Source organism: Rhinichthys klamathensis, unplaced genomic scaffold (genome assembly GCF_029890125.1).
Source record: "Rhinichthys klamathensis goyatoka isolate OS25496 unplaced genomic scaffold, OSU_Roscu_1.1 h1tg000115l_1, whole genome shotgun sequence".
Lineage (NCBI taxonomy): Eukaryota > Metazoa > Chordata > Actinopteri > Cypriniformes > Leuciscidae > Rhinichthys > Rhinichthys klamathensis.
In genome coordinates, this window is record NW_026606652.1 from 1,184,988 (window position 1) to 1,206,626 (window position 21,639).

At 36.7% G+C, this 21,639-nt stretch overlaps 2 protein-coding genes across 2 annotated transcripts in view; both read left to right on the forward strand.

The window, feature by feature from the left end:
• The first annotated feature begins 5,861 nt into the window (after nt 1-5,861).
• On the forward strand, nt 5,862-12,768 carry wdr89 (WD repeat domain 89). Its single transcript, XM_056254905.1, has 3 exons — nt 5,862-5,927; nt 7,955-8,644; nt 12,258-12,768. Exons 2-3 carry the CDS (start codon nt 7,972-7,974, stop codon nt 12,752-12,754), a joined length of 1,170 nt encoding a protein of 389 aa, XP_056110880.1. The 5' UTR covers nt 5,862-5,927; nt 7,955-7,971; the 3' UTR covers nt 12,755-12,768.
• A 2,638-nt stretch (nt 12,769-15,406) lies between these two features.
• The window catches only part of ppp2r5eb (protein phosphatase 2, regulatory subunit B', epsilon isoform b), a 59,214-nt gene continuing 52,981 nt past the window's right edge, over nt 15,407-21,639 (forward strand). Inside the window, exons 1-2 of the mRNA XM_056254903.1 lie at nt 15,407-15,765; nt 19,344-19,504. Of these exons, the coding sequence (XP_056110878.1) occupies nt 19,348-19,504 (157 nt within the window). The 5' untranslated portion in view covers nt 15,407-15,765; nt 19,344-19,347. The remainder of the gene's footprint in view (nt 15,766-19,343; nt 19,505-21,639) is intronic.

The following is a 21,639-nucleotide window of genomic DNA, read 5'->3' on the forward strand; positions in this document are numbered from 1 at the left end:
TCTGTTTTTGTGTATGTAATTTAATTCAATGGGCTCTAATGTTACTTGGTTCCCAATGTTCCTCAAAATATTATATTTTGCGTTCCAGAGAGAAGTGTAAAAATTACATGGTGAATAAATAATGATCGAATTTTCATTTTTGGGTGAACAATCCCTTGAACTGACCACTTAAGAACCAGTTTCTCTAGGCATTAAAAAGTTGATGCACTAGTGATTTATTCTGAAAAATGTTAAATATTAAATCAGTTTGACATTTATGTTCTTAGATTGAATACATGTCTAGCTCATAATAAGAATGATTCTTGCTCTTTTTATATCTCGGTCTGCTTTTATTCCCTTTTTTTTTGTTTTTGTTTTTGCAAAGAAAATCAGCAATGCTTTCCCTATTAGCATTTAGCTGTGTTTTCAGTCAGGTTGAAATGCAAGTAAATGTCAGGTTTGCTACTAAACCTATGAATAATTCAAACTGCCTTCTAGTCAAGGTAGTTTAATGTGTAGTTATGGTGAATTTGGGGTACTGATTTAAATGCACTGTTCCCAGATTGCACTGCTCTGATGCCTGCTGTTGTCGTTAGGATAATAGGTCAGGCTTGTGTGACACTGCTGTGTTTTTATTCTTCCTGTGGCCTTTTGTGTCTTTGTTCAAGTGCGAGTTCCTTTTTCCACTGAAAGAGAAGGTGGCTTCCCAATTCCTCACTTCTGTAAACAGGATTGTTTTGGAGAGCAATGTTGACCTTTTGACTCTTCACCTAGAACAATGCAGATCTCAGTCATTTGAAGGGCGGAGGTTCTATTTAAGAGACAAAGGACGGAGGTTGTGTTTAGGCCAGAATATCAGAAGATCCTCATTGAGGAGCATTGCTTTCTGGACCAGTTGTTCTAGTTTCTTTACTCCTCGACTCTTTCTGAGTGATTTTTCTGATGAAGTCTATGTTTGTGGATTGAAGTAGTTTGACTGTAGCATTTTTCCCTCTCAGGCCTATGTAATGTGTTTATCACCAAATAGAAGTACTTTCTGTAAATCCATTATGGGGGTAATTTTTCCCATCAGCCCCTACACTGAATATGCAGACCATAAAAACATTGGTTTGCATATCATTCAAAAAGCTCTATGCATCCTCTTTCTTGTTAGTTTATTTAATGTTTTGTAATAATTTTTAATATAATTTGATAAAGATTCAACTACTAAAAAGTAGTGCTCTCAGGTCTGTTTAACTAATTTTACTATGTCTATATTAGAAAATTGCCCTATAATCAGACAGAAAAGGCAGCATAATCCGTGTGGTCCTGTCATGACCTAGATTGAGCTCCTGAGAAACTGGTCCAGTGGTGAAGCTCTCATTTAAAAGTGCTTTATTTCCTTTGATTTGGCTTTCTCTGGTTTTACTGCTTATTCTGAATAAACAGATCTGATTTAGATACCACACAGTGCCTTTTATGTAAATCTCTGCTATATTTGATAAGCACGGACAATTATTCTCATCTGTTCTTTCTTTCATTTGAACAGAGCATGTGGAAAACGTTTAAGATAAAGTGAAATGTTCCAAATTTAAATGACAGATTGCTGCTCAGTCCATCCTGGTTCATGCAGTGTTCTTATTATAAACTAAAACTATTAAAAATAGTTTTTTGATAATTATATAAAAAATCTCAATTTTAGACGACGAAAGCTAATTCAAAATATTTGCACATATTGTAATAGTAGGCTACATGCGTAATTCACCAAAAAGCTGCATGTTAAATAATGTGTCTGTTATACTCACTGGTGTTCAGTTTGCCATCATATCCATTTCAGGAATGTATTACATTTCAACAAACATCCTCCAGGGCTCCAGACTGCGACCAAATGGTCGCATTTTGCGACTAAAATTTGAGAGTGTGCGACTGAATTTTACATCCAGTCGCACATGTGCGACCAGTAAATTTGCCTCACGTTAAACGCATGGTTAAGCGTGGAAGGGGCGCGTCAATGAATCCGGAATGAGTGAAGGCAAGAATAGAGAGCGCGCGTGTCTGTGGGAAGGACACGGAGACAAATATCACAAGCTGCAGTGCGTCTGAGCAATGAGCGATCTATCGACTCGTTACCAAGCAGCGAAAGCAAACAAAATGAAAGTGGAACGAAAATACGCTACTCATTTATGCTTCACGGACCGTTAATTATTCCGGACCAATAATAAACAGAGCAGCGCATAGCCTTTCTTATGTATATCAATGGAGCAGCGCCCCGAACCATTGACAGTAAAATAAAGACCCGAACTTGCCGGTCGCGGGCCGATCTCGCTCACGCGACACTGTTACTAGGAGATCCAGTGAAGAAATCCTTTGAATTCGCCTCAGAATTAATAACATCATCGCTACGAGATCCAGTGAGAAACATTCCGATTCGGCGCAGAGTTCTGTTATAAACCATAGATATCAGATCAAACAGTGCTGACGTGGAAACTTATAGAAGGCTTTCAGTCCACAAATCAGCAACATTCACCATGGATTTAGGCTAATGTAGTAAGTAACTCTAACCATAAATATGATAATGTGACAGAAATAGTCAAACGCAGCCTACACATCTTTTCTAGCACTTCAAAACTATCATAAATGCTTTTTTTAATTTATTTTTTATGTGATGACCAACACATTTTTTGTTCATCCTTCAAAGATTGTCCTAAAACTAAAAATTTTAAGATGTTGGATAACTCTTATTTAAACACTTATAAAAAAAAAAAAAAAACATTGTAAACAGTAGGATGTTTATTGGCTATGTTCACTCCTTAATATACATTTTTTCACTCCTTTTGTTTTTTAATTAATATTAAGACATTATGAATGATAATAATAACAAAAGTTAATTTCATCTACACCCTAAATTAAGCTTCGTGATTTATTGTCAGCCCCAGTGCTACCAGCCCCAGTGCTTTTTTTTTTTTTTTTTACTCAGTGTGAGTTCTCATTTGAGGTGACGCTGCCCTCAAATTTGAGTCTGGAGCCCTGTGAACTCAAAATAAAACTGCATATCGTAATATCTGTACGTTAAGTCTCTTTATTATTAAAGAATTTGTCAGTATTACAGTTATTTTGGGGGAAATTTAAATAATTGCATTGCAAGCTGATTTAAGGTGTGCCCCTAAATTTTCTGCTTGTGCTCCTAAAATTTTCAGTCAGGGGCAACAGCGCTCCTAGTAAAAAAAGTTAGTCTGGTGCCCTGTCCTCCCAATTTCTTTTAGATGTTTAATTCTTTGTAAAAATCACTGAGTAGAATTGTTTAAAGTCTTACCAAATCTGTCTCAGAAGCTTTGGATACTGTATGTGTGTTTGTGTAAATGGTTATTTCTGGAGCCCTGATTCTTCCTGTTATGTAAAAAAAAAAAAAAATTAATCTAAAAATATTAATGACTTTTCCATCTTTAAATATTGTTAGAGGCATTCTGATATTGTAAATTCTCATATATTGTAAAACCTGCAAATATTAAAAATACCCTAAATTTAAATCTCGGACTGAACGTTCAGACCTAATAAAAATCAGCTGACCTTCACCCAGCGCTTGACACCGGAAGAATTACACTCCCTCAAGGCTAAAAACTCGATGCACTAATGAATTCAGTGTTATAAGGTGACCCGTGCCTTATGTTCATAAAATGGCTTGTTATGAAGCTCTGTTCAATGCTTTCATAGCAGTTATCTGATGATCTTTGATTGGATTTGAATAATATGCTCAATCAAAAGCAAAAAAAACTATTACTATGTCTGTTTTTGAGAAAAAAATAAAGAAAATATTAAAATCTTAACAGAAGTATATGACTGGGTTTAATAAGCACAGTTCCACAAGACGTTTGAATGTTCCTGCTGAGATCAATATGCTCTCTGTAATGTCTGAAATATTAATGAACATGTGTGAGCATGTTTTAGCCAGATGTGCCTTTGTAGTTCAGATTACAAAAACTATCTGCTCTTAGACTATTCACGGTTTAACTATGTGATATATTAGTAAAATGTATTTGTGTTAATTCAAAACGCTAATGAAGCACATGGCGATCAGTAGATTGTACAGTATTTCAGATGAGTTTCCACAAAATCTAATACATCAGGATTTTATGGCTCATACAGTATGATATATTCAGTGAGAGAATATTGAGCTCATACTCGAGGAAAAATATAGTTTTATTCAGAGGCTCAAACTGAAGTAAGTTTAAATTCTGATAGCTTGTAATGTAAATCAATGAGATCTTTATAACTGTATAGAAGACTACTTAAATGCATATAAATATCAGTTGTCACTTTATATCTCCCAATTATTTGTAGATATTTAAATGTTTAGATTCATAATCAAAGCTCTAATTGTGAGAGCAAAACATATAATGCAATGCAATCCAAAAAAATGATACGTGGATAATCAAGTGGTTCCCAAACCTGTCCCCACGGCACCCCAACACTGCACGTTTTCTTTATCTCCCTAATCAAACACACCTGATTCAACTCATCAGCTCATTATCACATGGGTTAATGAGCTGATGAGTTAAATCAGGTGTGTTTGATTAGGGAGATAAAGAAAACGTGCAGTGTTGGGGTGCCGTGAGGACAGGTTGGGAACCACTGAACTAGACATAACTTGCTTCAGTACAGTAAATGTTCCTATTGAATTTTTTAACAATATAAAGGTCATTTTTACGTTTACTTTATTGAAGATTTCACGGCAAAAAAAGATCATGTTGATAATTTAGAGGACATGTATCAAACTCATGCAAGTATGATACAATAGGCTTTATAGGGTTAAAGGCTGGTTATTTTTGCTTAGCTTGTTGGCACAGGTGTGTGTGAGTACAGTGTGTGCACCTACTCAGCACACACTGTACTCTTCACAATACACATCTCTTTGCTAATTGTGGCGAGCAGGACGAGGTCGAGGGACGTGAGAGATACGAGACACGTGTGTCGTTCATCATTAATCACGCCACCGGCCTCGCGCCGTTCTCCCACGTCCCTCGACCACACTAATATGCATTCAGCCACAAATACACTCAAAGGAGATAACAGGAGCATATCTTACACACACACGTACACACTTTGGAGCTCAAAAGGTTTAGCTTTATATCTCATGTCAAATACTTAAAATGTCCCTTTGGGACTTTAATGTGCCCTACAGGCATCATAGATATCTATGTACAGGCATAAAGACCAGGATCTTTTGGAAATATGATCATAAAGGTCAACGTTGGCTTGCTGTATCGCTTCAGTCGGCAAAACACTTCAGTTTTTCTATCTCATGACAATGCTAATTGTAGTTTCAGATGTCAAGTTTGATTCCTGCTTGTATCCTTTTGGGAGTTTAACAAAGGCGACGGGCGGACAAAGGAAAAAACATCCTCTTTTCTCAACACAATGATACCCTAGTCAAAATTATACTCTTATTTCCTAGACTACAATATGTCCTAGTTATTAAATCCTGTCTGATCTTCTCCACCAGTTTTCGACAGTTGTAGTAGGCCTAGTTACTGTAATTTTCTATAATATATACAATTTCTTTTGACATGATATGCAAAACAAGTTGAACATTTTCATGAATATATGTAATTGAAAATACAAATTTAACCGATTAAATATGATATGCGTGCATTGTGTAGGCTACTAGGTACAACATTTGCGTTATAACATTTCTCATTTTATAATACAGAGAAACACTGCCATCTCGTGGCGGCTCAAGCGCTCAAGTCTCTGTTTCTTACCTCTTCTCATGTTAGACACGAATGCAAATAATAATGTCATCGTGTCTCATATTTATACATAAAAAAGTGAATTACAGTTATTTTAGTTTTAAAACAAAATTAAGCCTGTTTATCGTAAGTTGTGTCCGCGGAACTAATGTTCTGCGTCACTGTGTTTCCGGGAGCAGCTGAGAAGGTGACACACTGATGGCCGTTAAATAACAATCACATGTGAGTGTTTTGTACTGTAATTTGTTTTATCTTTTAATTAAAACGGAAAGGTTTTTACTACCTTACTAATTACTTATGTGTGTTTTAGTTCAACTTAACTAAATATGTAATGAATCAGTCACTTTCATCTCGGCTGTCATGTTAGAAACTATAGCTGAGCCATTCCACCGAATGGGTGACATTTGCTTGTTGTAACACTTAAAAAAAAACTTTATTTTATTTTTTTCAACACTGAATCTAATACTACACACATTTAACTATTCAAAATCTGCAGTGGTCAATCTCAGGCAACTTTATTTATTTTTTACAAGGTTTCTAAGCAGAAGATGGACGCATGTTTTCTCAGTCCTGTTACCGAAACTCATGTGCCATTTAAAAAGCATGTTTAAAAGCATGTCTATTAATTCCTTTGTTTTCTCCACAAGAAAGTGTTTATTTTAAAGAAATTGTTGGTTGTAGCCTTTGTTCAAATAATTGATATTTGTGAGTAAAAAAATCCCTGTATATTAAGGCAAGGTGTATTTTAATAAAAAACACAAAGCCATTTTTTTCATTTTAAAAAAGACCGAAGCTTCAAGATTATAATTTTTTTAAATAATTTAATTTATTAAACCATTGTATAAATGATGGACCAAACAAAACTATTAAAAACAGTGGTTTAACATTTTTTAGAAGAAAAAAAAATAGTAATGGGAATGAACACTTGGTAACAGGAATGAACATTGGGTAACAGGAGTGTCCATATGTGTGTGCATGCCATGCGTGTGTGTGTGTGTATGAGAGAGAGTGTACATGACTGTGTGCATAAGATTTCTGTGTTGAAGTGATTTACTATGTGCTAGTAGTACTTCACAGTAAAGGAGGTGGAAAGAGAAAAAAGGAGAGAGGGAGGGAAGTTAAGACAAAAAAAGGGATAAAAGAGAGGGTTGCGGGTGTCTTTTGCTCCTTCCCGTGCAGCATGCCATAGGTGGGTGTTTCTGTCTAAAATATATAAATGTGTGTTTTATCTAAAATATTAGATACAATATTTTTTTCTCATGGATTTTAATAATTAAATTTCATAGTAAAGTTTAGAGATAGAAAGTGGGGACATGCAGAAAATGCTATTTTTTAGTGTTCTATGTAGTTTTATTAATGTTTTTAATTATACATTTTAAATTTGTAGTTAGCTTAATGTGCAGGACATTTTGATTAATAATAAAATGTATTTTAGTGTTAATTTTCATGCATTTTTATACATATAATGTCCTGGGGACAGAAATGTCACCCTTTCGGTGGAATGGCTCAGCTATGATTTTGTCAATTATTCTGCATCACTTGCTTACATGTCTTGGCTTGAGTCAGATCAGTTTTAGTGATTTCTATTCATTTATTTGTATAATTTATTGTAGATTATGGGTTAAAAACATTTTGTCTATGATCTAGGGTTTTCAAATTGGCGTCAGGGGTAAAAAATAAATAATAATGTAGATACAAAATTTAATTAAACTAAATAAATACATTTGATTATGTAATAATTGAATAGAATAAATATTTTCAAAATAATATTTTACACCTATTTATAATATTTTTCACAATATAAATTACGTCTTTATACATGAAAATATATAGCTGCCTTTTAAATTTTAGAATAGGGGTTCCTTGCACAAGGATGATCATATTTTGGGGGTCAGTGGCATCTAAAATATATTTTTTTTACTTCAGGTGATTGTCCTTGTAATACATAGTACAGTAAATCAGTGGTTCTCAATTGGTTTTACTACAGGACCCAGATTTGGCATCAATTAGCAACAAAACAGTCCTTAAAAGTAAACATTTAAATATAATTATATTATGATCTGTATTGTTACTTTAAATTATTTCTCATTCATAAAACAATTAAGAAATTTACATTTATTGTTTTAAATTTAACTTCAATTTCCTTGGTTTCATGCTTGATTCGCTGACCAGTAGAGAACCTCTGCTTTATGCCACTGGATAAAGGCACCTAAGAAATGACAAAGTACTCTTTTCCTGTAACATGCCAGGGTGTTTGGTGACAATCATGGATGCCCTCGAGGACACCTTCAGGACTCTCTCCATCGCCAGGAGACTGGAGCCCAGTGAGGCCACGTACATTCTGGACCTCTCTCTTGCATCCAGTGGGTCAGATTTGCTGGCTGTGTGCTGCTCCAGTTACTCTGTGCACCTGCACTGCAGAGAAACGCTCCGCCTGGTGGGAGAGTTCCAGGGTCACACGGCTCCTCTGTGTGGGGTCCGTTTCTCTCACCTGTCCCCTCACCTGCTGTTCACCGGCTCGGCCGATGGGACAGTGAGGTGCTGGGACGTCCGACAGCCTGGTTCTAATGCCACCCAGGTGTTTCGCAGTGATTCGACACATGCGTACTGCTCGTTTGACGTGAGCTGTAGTGACCGTGTGCTGTGCGCAGGCACAGAGCAGATAGAGGAGGAGAGTTTTTTAGTATTCTGGGATGCCCGTATGGTTCAGGATGGAGGTGCGTCGGGCTCTAAGATGGGCGGTCTGCTGGGAGTTTACTCAGAATCGCACAGTGATGACATCACGGCGGTGAAGTTCCACCCACAGCAGGCGGAGCGTTTGGCTTCTGGGGCCACAGATGGACTTGTGAACGTGTTTGATCTGAGTCTGGGTGGAGAGGATGACGCTCTTGTCACCACCTGTAACTGTGAATCCACTGTAAGCTCCCTCTGCTGGACAGGTAGGTAGTAACAGCACACCTGACTGAGCGATATTTTTGTATTTCATCATGTAGACAGAATTCCCTTGATCATGGAAAATATTAGAATTTTTAACTTGTGATGATCAGGCCTGTAAAACAAATTTATTATTAAATATTTTTTGTATTATTAAGTATATATAGAATTTATTTTTCACCGTATGCTTAGCTGTTAAATTGTGATGACCAGGCCTGTAAAACATTTTTTTAATATAATAATAATAATAATAATAATAATTATTAATATTAAATAATAATTTATATATAATATTTTTTTCTCTTAATGCTTAGCTGTTAAATTGGGATAACCAGGCCTGGAAATTTTCTCTTTTTTCTATGACATTTTTAGACTTTAAAATAATATAGAATGTTTTTTTCTAGGTATGGTGTAAAATAGCTATAGTATGAATTTTCTTTTTTAATGTTCTTTTTTTTAGTTTTATATATATATATATATATATATATATATTAGGGCTGTCAAATGATTAATCACGATTAATCACATCCAAAATAAAAGTTTTTTTTACATAATATATGTGGGTGCACTGTGTATAATTATATTGTATATATATAAATACACACACATGCATGTATATTTAAGAAAAAAATATTATTTATACATAAAATATTTATATTTATATATAATATAAATTATATATAAATCTATATACAGTATATACATGAAAATATTTCTTAAATATATACAAGCATGTGTGTGTATTTATATATATAAAATAATTATACACAGTGCACCCACATATATTATGTAAAAAAAACTTTTATTTTGGATGTGATTAATCACGATTAATCATTTGACAGCCCTAATATATATATTTTTTTATTTTTTTCAGTCATGTGAAAAAGAAAGTACACCCTTTTTAATTCTATGGTTTTACGTATTAGGACATAATAAAAATATAATTTGGCCCTTGGCCCTTAAAATTAGGTAAATACAACCTCAGATGAACAACAACACATGACACCTTTGCTTCATCTATTATACATGGAACTGGGAATATGCAAATTAGCCCCGCCTCCACTCACTCACAGCAGCTCAGGATACCTGATCCACTTGGTCAACTTTACTGTAGTAAACGCTGCATGATGGCAAGTGGAAATACTGGTTTAATTTAGCCATATAATTTTGAACCAGAAACTGATTCAGAAGAAGAGGAAAATCGAATTATACAAGCTCGTCTATCAAGTCAAGTCGATGTATCAGAATGGTGGTGTATTTATGTATCGCTCCACCGTCGGACACATAACGTTTATTGATATGATTAGCGTTTGGCTTGACTACGTTATCAAACAGCTTATAATGTGTTGCTAATGTTACACAAACCATGTTCCTTTTCACCATCTCAGAGTCAGACAGCTGCTTTCTAAAAATCATCATCCTTAGAAATGCTTTGAACAACATAGAACGTCAGTGGAGAAAGGCATATTGCCTAGTTCATCATAATATACATTATATACATAATTCACCCGCTATATTGCTAAACAGAACAGAAAAATATACCGGAATAACCTGGCTTCTCTTGAGACAGTTAATGATATGCTAAAGCCCACACGCGACATGACTGGTTATAACATGTTTGTGACGTAGAGAACAAGGGTGATTTCAAAAATCAATAACATTTTTGAAGATTATTCAAAAAGTGGAAAACATTCAAGACAGTTGCCAATCTTCCCAGGAGTGGACGTCCCGGCAAATTCACCCCAGGGTCCAGTGCTCAGAGAAACTGAAAAAACAAAACAAGAGCTACATCTCAGACTCTGCAGGCCTCAGTTAACATGTTAAATGTTAAAGTTCATGACAGTACAATTAGAAAAAGACGGGACGAGTATGGCATGTTTGGAAGGGTTGCCAGGAGAAAGCTGCTTTTCTTCACAGCAGCACGGCTTAGGTTTGCAAAGTTGCTCATAATGCACAGCGCCACATTTGGCAAAAACCAAACACAGCATATTAGCACAAACACCTCACCTGTCCGGCACGGTGGTGTAGGGGTGATGATTTGGGCTTGTTTTGCAGCCACAGGACCTGGGCACCTTGCAGTCTTTGAGTCGACCATGAACTCCTCTGCACAGTGCATATACCAAAGTATTCTAGAGTCAAATGTGAGGCCATTTGTCCGACAGCTAAACCTTGGCTGAAACTGTGTCATGCATCAGGACAATGATCTCAAGAACACCAGCAAATGTACAGCAGAATGGCTGAAAACGAAAAGAATCAAGGTGTTGCACTGACCCAATCAAAGTCCAGGCCTCAACCCGACTGAAATGTTGCGGCGGGACCTTCAGAGAGCTGTGCATAAACAGATGCCCACAAACCTCAATGAACTGAAGCAACGTTGCAAAGAAGAGCGGGCCAAAATTCCTCCAGAACGATGTGAGAGACTGATACTGTCATTCAGAAAACAATTACTTCAAGTTATTGCTCCTAAAAGTGGCTCTACAAGCTACTGAATCATAGAGTGTACTTAGTTTTGTCACACATGGCTTCTCCATTTTGGCTTTATTTTTGTTAAATAAATAATGAGACTGTGTAATATGTTCAAGTTAGGCACAGGAAACAAATGGGTCCCTTAATGTGGTGAAAACAAAGGAGGTCATCATAGATTTTAGAAGATATAAACCCACACATGCAGCTGTCTACATTAATAACTCTGCAGTCAAAATTGTTAATACTTTTACATTTTTAGGCATCCATATTTCAGACTCCCTTCGATGGTCTTTTCATATCACTTGTACCATTAAGAAGGCACATCAGAGGCTTTATTTCTTGAGGTGTCTCAAGAAATATGGTATGTCACTCAACATTTTACAAAATTTTTACCGCTGTACAATTGAGAGTATATTGACAGGTAATATTACAGTGTGGTTTGGCAGGGCTACGTGAATTGAATCTACTGACAAGGGTGGTTAAAACTGCATCCAAAATTATTGGGGTTCCATTAGAATCGCTCCAAAACATTTATTGGAAACGCAGCACAAAGAAGGCACTAGGTATTATACAGGATGTTAGTCATCCGGCACATAACCTCTTCTCCCAACTTCCATCAGGGAGACGTTTGCAGAGCATCCCAACACGCACATCACGTTTTAGGGACAGTTTTTACCCACAGGTTGTAAGGCTACTGAACGATAGTACAAGAGGAAGGAGGGTTGAGGTTTGAGCAGAATCAGCAGATGTTTAAATTTTAATCTAAATTTTAATTATTTATTGACTGGTGTTGAGAGAGTGCTAAGGCACTTTGTATTTCATTGCTGTGGTACTCTGTACTAATATGCATATGACAATAAACTTGAACTTGTATATATATATATATAGTAATAGTAATAATAGTAATGTATTGCTGTAAGATTTAACTAGAAATTGCCCTTTCTAAGTACAGTCACTTTAAATGTATTGGTTAAAATATGTGGAAACCCTGTAGACCTTTGTATATTCATATTAGCTATTTTAATTAAGATTTAACAAAAAAAACATCTGAAAATGCTGAGTTTTAATGTCGATTTGAAATCATATGTCGGACATCAACATATTTGTACTCCCCAGAACCCTAAACTATAATTTTATTTCTTATATTAACAGGCAAATATCTTGACCAGCTGCTTTGTCTGACTCATGATGAGGGGCTACACCTGTGGGATGTGGCTCGCCCAGACAGCGATGACACTTTGACCCTTGTGAGTTCGGCTGATGCCCGAACACTTGTCCAGCTCCCTGATGGAGCCTCACTCGAGTACTTTGTGGGCGGTTCATGGATGTCAGATGAGGAGCGTCTTCTTTTAGTAGGAGGGAGTAATAATGGAAAGCTCCACCTCCTGGACTGCAGTGGGAGTGGTCTGAAATTCATTAAATCCCTTAAAGGGGGTCATTCAGCTACAGTGAGATGCTTCCAGTGGGATGCGATCGCACGATGTCTGTTGACGTGCGGGGAGGATGGCCAGTTGTTGCAGTGGAAGGCGGGAGCAGAGGAAATCAGTGTGGGGAAGAAAGATCCTCTGAAAAGCATCTCCTCCATGCAGCTCAAAACTAAAGCTCACAGAAAACAAGCTACAAAGAAAGACCGGTCAAAACTCGCATGATCACATATACTGCACAGGAGAGAGTTGGCACTGAAACAAATGGGTTATTTGACAAAAATCTCAGAGAAATTGTAAAGTGCACAAACCTACCCTCTGTCTTTTCTTTCACAAATGGAAGGTAACAGATTTTTTGGGGGGGGGGGGGGGGGGGGGGGGGGGGGGTAAATCTGTTTAAATCTTCCACCTTATTATAGTTAATATACGGTTTTAACAGTCTTTTGTGGTTTTAAAATGTAAGTTGTGGCTTCACTTGATTTTGATGGTCCTTTTAACACATTCTGTTGACCATAAGTAACGTTGCAACTACATGTCTACTAACTCTCATAAGAGTGTTAGTAGACTGTTAGGTTAGGGTTAGTTGACACGTAGTTGCAAAGTTACTTATAGTCAGTAGAATGTTCAAAAGGGACCATCAGAATAAAGTGTTACCAAGTTATTAACAAATCGCTACAACGGTTGTCTATTTGTCCAGCAAAAACTCTTATGAAAACTGTGAAGGACATTACTTTTCTTATGTTTTGTTAGCAGCATTTCAGAATTAATTTTTGAGGTAGAACACATGATGTGAAAAAACTAAAATTGTCTCCTGTGTTTACTGACCATAAATTGAACAGCTTGTTTTTCTTTCCAAAATGTGTTATTCTCTGCGACATACTCATTACACAAATTGTGAATCAAAATCTGAGAACAATTTAAATTAGTGAATGGGGATTCATATTATATATATAAAGGTTTTTTGTTTGTCAAGAAGGCATCAGGATCACTGGGATACAATTTCAGGAGCACTTTCTAATCGATGGAGATTACAACCTTAACAATACTATGTCAGCGTTCTCCCTATGCAAAGGGTTTACATTCGTTATGGTCATAAATCGTGGTTATGTTCTTAGCAAAAAATCTTTTTTACAAAAGTATCTATCAAAAACTGCATGTTCTGTATTTGTTATTATTTTATCAGGTAACTATGGGCCAACACATAAGAACCTTTAAAAATGTAAACGGTAAAAACAAGAAAAGTTTTTGATGAAACACAAAAGAAGGATGCCTTGATATCAAAGTCTCTGATGCTCTTATTCATATTCTCACATTTTATTTTATTGGATAACAACTGAGTGTGCTGTGAAATGTAAATGTGAGGTTTAAACAGGCAGCATTTGTCTCTGAGATTTATAAGCTCCCCAGTCATGCACTTTCAGAGTACCTTATACAAAGATGATATGAGTCCAGCTAAGATTTCCGAAGTAATGCAAGCCTGGTGAAGTTTAATATGCTGAACATAAGACATGCCACAACAGCTCCACCAATAGCTTTCGGAAACTGCCTCACCCTCAATAATATTGAACAATGTTGCAAAACAAACATAATGTGAATTTGGTATTTTGGCATCTAGCACAGGAAATGACAGCTGAGCGAAATTGAGAAGCTGTCATTCGCGTGGGGTTTGTGGATACTATGTGTGTTGTAAACGCCCTTAAATAAACCGAAGATTTTCAAAACATCCTGTATTTACTGTCTCTCTTTTAAGGTAATCAAATGTGTTTATAATAAATACAGAATAATAATAAAAGCAAAAAATTTTATATTAAAAACTGCACTATTCCATACAATTTCTTTTACATTTTGATTTAATGGTAACTTTAATCTGAAATTAAAAATCCTCCCCAAAATCCCCTGCAAGCAAATGTTGTTTATTAAATTAAAATGAAAACAAATGAGCGTTAAAAGGATATTAAACGAATAACGGGCAGGTTAAAAACAGTAAATGTATTTTATGACACACTGCTTTTGGTCTAAATATCAAATTACACATATTTAATTTAATTGATTTAGAACCTTTAACATGTTCGTTTATAATTAAACAAAGACACTAAAAAAATAGGTTTTATTTTCCAATGTTTCAAAGCCCAGAAGACTGATTGAATATTTGAAATTCATTGAAAAAAAAAAACAGCCCTGAACTTTTAAGTTGCGTAACTAGCCATTCTTCGTGTAGGCTACGCGTTGACGTGCGTGCATACGCGCTCGTGCTCGACTCGAGTCGTCACTCATTTCCTGAAACATACGAAACCGCAGCAGAACGTAAAAGGTACCATATGATCCTAATGCTCGTGCGATGTGCTGATAGTTCTCGCCAGGTGGCCTCTTCTTTGGCATGAGACGCTCCTCATAAGGGTTGGGCTCTCATACAGGTTTAACCTCATTCCTGAAGAGATCGATTATTTCCTCTTTTTTTTGGTAAAATCTTTCCCCATTCTGAATAAAGATTTATTGTTATTTATAAAAAAAATTATTCAAATTTTGTTTTTTTGTATAGCGCTTTTCACAATACATAGGTTGCGCTGTGCACATGTTAGTGCCTTAATAAACTTAGTATGCCCAAAGTCACGAATACGAATAGTTATATTTATTATATAGTTGTTGTTTTTTGTAATGAAACATGTTTTAATTAAAATAGTAGATCAATAAGACATACTAGTAAGGTGACTCTCTTTCCTGTTCGCACACAATTCAACCCAACTTCTCTATTCATCGTTAGAGAAGCCTTGGAGTTTTTCCCTCCCCTGCGTGGTGATTGCCACCTACATCGCCCAATCACGTTCCGAGGAATCTTCAAACCGACCAATGGCGTGGCGTTGTAGGCCCGAACCCGGCCCAGCAGGCTAGAGCGCGTCCGTGTTATGTGTGCCATGGACTCAGCCCAGTAATATTGACAATAGGGCGAAAAAGGGACCGATATTCCCCAATAAAACATATTTTCTGGATACAAATAACCTATAGTCGCGGTGTGTGGACATAAAGAGATTCCCGGGGATGTTTATATTTCAGCTGGATCTTTTTCTATCGTCGGAAATTTGAGTGTTTGATGGGATTATTGCTGTGGGTTTGGCAGTTTTTAAGGCCAAAAACAGATTTTGTGTCTTTATTTTTATTTTTCTGCTGCTTCAAGAGGCCTTGAAGGAGGAAAGACGGTTAAAACACCCATATCAGCTCCTCACATCGAAAACATCAAGGTAAATTGAATATTTGAAGGGTTTTTTTTTTCTTGCCTCTCCTGCTCAAGTTTAGATCCGGTTCGCTTGGATGTTTCATATACCCAAGTAAATATGTCAAATGAGGCTAAGGTCCAAAGACACTTCTTATACAGAGTTTTTAGTATTTGTGTACCTAAAAGTAAAAAAAAAATAAAAAAAATGTAACCGTACTCTTAATGTTTCCCAGACATTTCTGACTGTAAAGAATCATTTGAATGGGTGGATGAGTGAAAATCCACGAGGAAAGCTTGTTCTTCATCTGTTTTTGTTTTATTGGTGTTCTGGAATGCAGTGGGTCTATGTCAGTTGCTTGTGTATTTTGTAAGTGTGTTAGGTCCATCAGGAGATCACGAACCTGCATCATCTGCACACATGTGGACTGTACAATTTTTGAGGCTTCCACTTTTTTCTGTCCTTTTAGAAGCAACCACTGTGCTAAACTGCTCTTGTGCATCTCAGAACTGTCTGTTCGTTATGGACTAACCCACCAAATACAAGCAGTTCCGAACATCACTTCACTTGTCTGTGCCAACTTCTTGCTTTGGCTCAGTGGCATTGTGCCTCTGTGTGCCCTTTTTCCATGGTCTAGTTTACTTCAGCTGCAGCCCGGCAGTCTGGTAGTCACAATATTTCATCACATCCCATGAGTAGATTTCACTCTGACTGGTTGTTTTTGGTGACCTGCAGTCAAAACTATTGGGAAAGGTTATCTCTAAATAGCTGGTTATATAGATTAGGGCATCAGTCAGTGGCAGAGTGTTTTGGATTAATGGCTGGGCATAAGTGTTTCCTAGATTGGTTGCCATGTTCACTTTTGTCAGTTTATAAAGTTGTTAATAAGCCCTAGGATGTTTTTATACCGCAGATCTTTATACAGAGGTGAGCTGGATCACCAAACATCATTGATAACTGGGCTTATCTTTCACTAGATTTCGTAAAATAGCTCAGTGTCACTGCAATAGAGATTGCAAGATGTGTAGACTATCTATCTATCAAGAATGGTTCATTGGTTGGTTGAGTAAATTGCCATTCCTTGATATTTTGCAGAAGTGTGTAATCAGTGTCACCTTGCTTGCATACAGAAATCTTTCACTGTAAATGTCAAACCCGAACTTTACGACGGGACAGGAACATGAATTGGCTCCTCTCAGCCTTTTCATTACAAAGGGTTTTCGCTGATCTTGCCTCGTGAATCTTACAAATAAAGATAATGAAATATTTTTGCAAGTAAGCCTATTTTAGAGCAATTCAAATTTGTATGTGTACATTTTTTTTATGTCAATTATTAAGCACATTGTTTTAGTTTTGGGAGTGGTCTTTTTTCCCTCAATGTTGATTTGTGTTAGTTTCTCATTAATGAAGTTTTTTTTTCATGGTATTAAAAATATTGTATAATATATTAAAAATTATTGTAATACAGTTTATTTAAATCCCATCTCGGTACATTCTCAGAGTCCCAACCACAATGACTGCTTGTTTATTCATTTCTACTGACCTTATGTGTTTTTGTCAATGTTCTCTTGTGCGATTGTTTCTTGAATGTGAAATTCTTTGCTCTTGAACTTGAGAGAGAAGGTTTATTCTTTTTACAGGTAGTGATACTGCCAGGCCTGTCGTGTCTGAGAACAGGAGAAGTGGCTCAGAAAAGGGGTGATAGGCCTATTGTTTGTGGTGGGCCGCACAGTGCAGCATTATAGGATGTCATCGGTAGACATTGGCAGCATCTCACTCCTTTGATGCCTGCTAATTTAAACCTCTGGGACAGAAATATCAAAGTGCTCCAAGTGGTCAGATTAAAGAGCATACCGGCTTCAGATATTGGAGGGGGAAAAAGCAAATTTTTTTGCAAATTTACTTGTGTCTGCTTAGAGATTTTGCATTTAAAAAAGAACTGAGTTTGAGTTTTTTGAGTTCATGAACAGAGAGAAAGTTTAGGTGGTCTTTCTCTCCTTCCTTGGCCTTTTTTTTAAGGTTTTTCATCTCTGTCTTCCTGTTTACTTGCTGTTAAACATTTCTAAAGGGGCGTTTACATGGACCTTAATAATCTGATTGTAAATCGGAGCAGTAGATTAGCCGGAATAGAATAATCACATGATCTAACAATGTAATTCGGAATGAATTGGCCAAATCCGATTGAAATTTCATTCGGATTGTAAGGGGAGGTTTAAACCTTTTCCAATCTGTTTCATAGGGCATGTAAACACTTGATTGGATTATAAACTGAAACTGCGCTGGACGTTAGAAATGGCGTAATGACAACATTGTCCCACCAGTCCTTTCTTCAGACTCCACAGATGCCTCGTTTTGGTCACAGGAAGGGGAATTTTTACTGTGCTTTATAAATTTAAGCAGCAAGCCACAAAGCTTCATCGTGCTTATCTCCTAATTAGTACCCGAAATGGATAAATATAAAGTCTGCTTTTTAAAACAAAGAAAAGAAGAAATGGTTGGAGGATGGTTAGTATGTGCCAACAGCGGGTAACTGTATATTTGTGCAGTGTGTGCATGTCGAAAGATCAAATCCAATTTGAAGGTTGTGACGCGTGCACATCAACCCGATCACTTTATTTAGGGTTCATGGTAAACACTGTTTGTTGAACAGATTCATCAATTGGAATGATTTCATTACTTTCAGTTACAGCAGACTTGTGCAAAAGCCTGATCCAGACTTGTACAGTTAACAGAGTCAGTATCCTGCTGTATTCTACACGCCTTCCATCACAACAGGGTCATTTCTTTTTTTGAATTTTGCTCATGATAAATTTGTCCTTCATCGTAGTCTGCATTCCTGCCTTTATTTACATCTTTGGCTAGATTTTCATTTTATACCACAACATTTCCTTCCTTTAGCCATTTGTGGTTTGTTGTGTAATTACAGTTGCTTTTGAATTGCAAACTTTGAAATTTCAGCCAGGCCTGGTTTTATTGCTGCTTGCTTACACTGGTCCTGCAAAAAGCTTTAGAAGATAGTATATATACACATCACTGATCTAAAGACTCCAATACAACCGACTTTTTAAACTTGCATTCATCATTACACCAAATCTGGGTTCATACATAGACACACTCTTTCACAAAGTTGTTCAAGTTTATGATTGGGAAATATTTTCCCAGCATTTCTGTGTAATTTGTGAAATCAATAGCAAAGTCAAAACTTGATGAGCACAATTAGAATCGGCCACTTTTATATAGGGTCATTTCCAAACAAAAGTGAGCAAATTAATCCCTTAACAAAGGGCCTCAATGATGCTGGCAAAATGAGCCTACGGTGGTAACTTCAAGGAAGTATATTTAAATGTTTGTGATCATATGATCCTGGGAGACGATTCATTTTGAAAGCTGAGGTTATTTAAGATCTTACATGGGACATTATAATAACCCTTGTTCTCATGTACCCAGGATTATATATTCTTTACACATACCAAACACATTCACATGCAATTTTGGAGCATTGATTAGATTATTTATTTATTTTTAAATAATGTGACGTGTTTTTGTGTAGGGTGTGGCAAACTTGTGTTAATGACTTCTCTTACACATATCTCTCTCTTTTCCAGGGCTATGTCCTCCGCAGCCACCACTCCTCCATCAGTGGATAAAGTAGACGGATTTTCCCGGAAGTCTGTCCGGAAGGCCAAGCAGAAACGTTCTCAGAGTTCCTCACAGTTCCGCTCTCAGGGCAAACCAATCGAACTCACACCTCTTCCCCTGCTCAAAGGTGACTCACTCACAATAACTAAATGCTCTCATAACCGCTCTGAAATACAGAGTAGAATGCAATTCTGATTCGGACTGCTTCAGTGGTCTATACAGCCTTACAAAAGAATAAGCATACAGCCTTTGCTGTAAATGTAATGTTTTTCTGAGGTCAAATATGAACAGTACTCGTCAAAATGCTAGTGTTTTTTTTTTTTTTGCTTAATTAGAATAAGCTTTTATTTTTGTTATATTTATTGTTTGTGTAAATCATTGTGTATTGTTCATCCCTCTGGAAATCTCACGAAAAGTTGAGTGCATTGCAGTACTTTTCCTCTCTTTGGCAGTGCCTGTAAGGGCCGTCACACACCAAGCCGACGGTCGGTCGTGAGGCCATTGGTGAGCGTCGGTCAGGCAAATTTTTGTGGTGTTTTCCACACGTCGGCTCTAGTCAGGCTTACGTCGGTGGAAGTTCGGCCAATTGAGCATGTTGAATCGTATCAGGTCCGACGTTGAGAGAGAGATCTCTCTAATTCGGCTTTTCCATTTCTGCACAAGATTCAAAGTGGAATTAATGAAAGAGAGCAAAGAAGTCAAGACGGCACACTGTACTAAAAAAAAAAAGTTGACGGTACCAGCGTTTATGCAGTACCAGTAGTATTTTCGATACCCACTGATTGATTTTTTCTTTTTAAATGCTTTCGTTCCTGTTTGTTTGAGTGATCTCTGAGGGGCTTTTTACACGACACCATTTTCAACTAAAAACGTTAAACTTTGAATGCGTTTTGGCCTTTCCTTTACACGACAACGGGTTTTGGGTGCCTGAAAACGCAAACTTTTGTAAACGGGTTTTAAAGGGCAAGTTTTTGAAAACGGTCTCTGTGTAAAGAACAAAAGCGCGAATCTCTGAAGACGATGACGTCATGCACATGTAGGGCTGGACCCAAATATTCGAATATTCGTTCGGTGGGTTGGTATTCGATTTGAAAATGTGACATTCGAATATTTGCTTTTTTTTTGTTTTTTTTGCACACCTGGCATCCCCCTCGAAACGGTTCTCATTCGCGCTTGAATATGTTTTACACTATCAAGTCTGGTGAAATATAATACTTAACAGATAACTTCGGTATAGCTACTTAATAAATATATTTGCTTCTTCTTGGACTACTAAAAGTGTTCCTGCAACGGGTGTATTCTCAGGCTAGAGCGCAGAACAGCGGAGTTTGTATGGACAGAAGTGCATGCCTGAGCTTGTATTTTGGGTTAGGCTGCGTTGCTTTGACATTGTGGAAAATAGAATAATAGAAACAAAATGTATTATCCTTTTTACCCGTTATTATCCATCTAAATTAATCTACTGCGAAATATTAATAGAAATTTGTGATGTTTTTATTGAAATTGTTATTGCTACCGTGTTCTTTATTTAGGCTATTACAGTTAGTTCATTTATTTTTCGTTTGTCTTTTTTTAAATTTCGTTTTTATTTATTTAAATCTACCCTACTTTGTCAGTGAGAATATTATAAGACTATTCCTTATTAAAAATATTGCTTAAGTTAAAAGACCTGTGTGTGTGTTTTATATCACTAGTGCAGTGTCCATTCTCGGAGCATATAAGCTCTGCTCGCGTGAGGCGCACCGCTTCTTTATTTAAATCTACCCTACTTTGTCAGTAATTTGTTAGTGAGAAAAATATTAGACTACCTTATTAAAAATATTGCTTAAGTTAACAGACCTGTGTGTGTTTTATATCACTAGTGCAGTGTCCGTTCTCGCAGCATATAAGCTCTGCTCGCGTGAGGCCCGCGCGCTTCCCGCTTGCGCTGTTCTGTAGTTTATTAAAAGTTTATTAATTCTGAAGTGTCGCGTCTCGCCTGTCTATCTATATTGCACCAAATACGACACTGCACTCCTTGTGAAGTCGTTTGGATGAACGGTTCTCGAAATAATCAAAATGCAAACGGACAGACAGACATATAGAGATTCCAAAGCTTCGAATATTCGATGTTCATTACTACCGAAGCTTCGAAGCTCAAAAAATGGTATTCGGACCAGCCCTATCTATGCACATGCGCATTACATGTTCAGTCTATTGTGTTTTATCGCCATCTAATAGCCTGGCAGCAGAACACAGTGTTTTTAGTCGTTTTCGCGGATT

Bases quoted from the DNA above. Each gene is read 5' to 3' on its own strand.
- wdr89 (XM_056254905.1), top strand. From the start codon at position 7,972: ATGGATGCCCTCGAGGACACCTTCAGGACTCTCTCCATCGCCAGGAGA. The intron at 8,645-12,257 runs GTAGGTAGTAAC...TTATATTAACAG, and splicing joins AAGCTCCCTCTGCTGGACAG to GCAAATATCTTGACCAGCTG.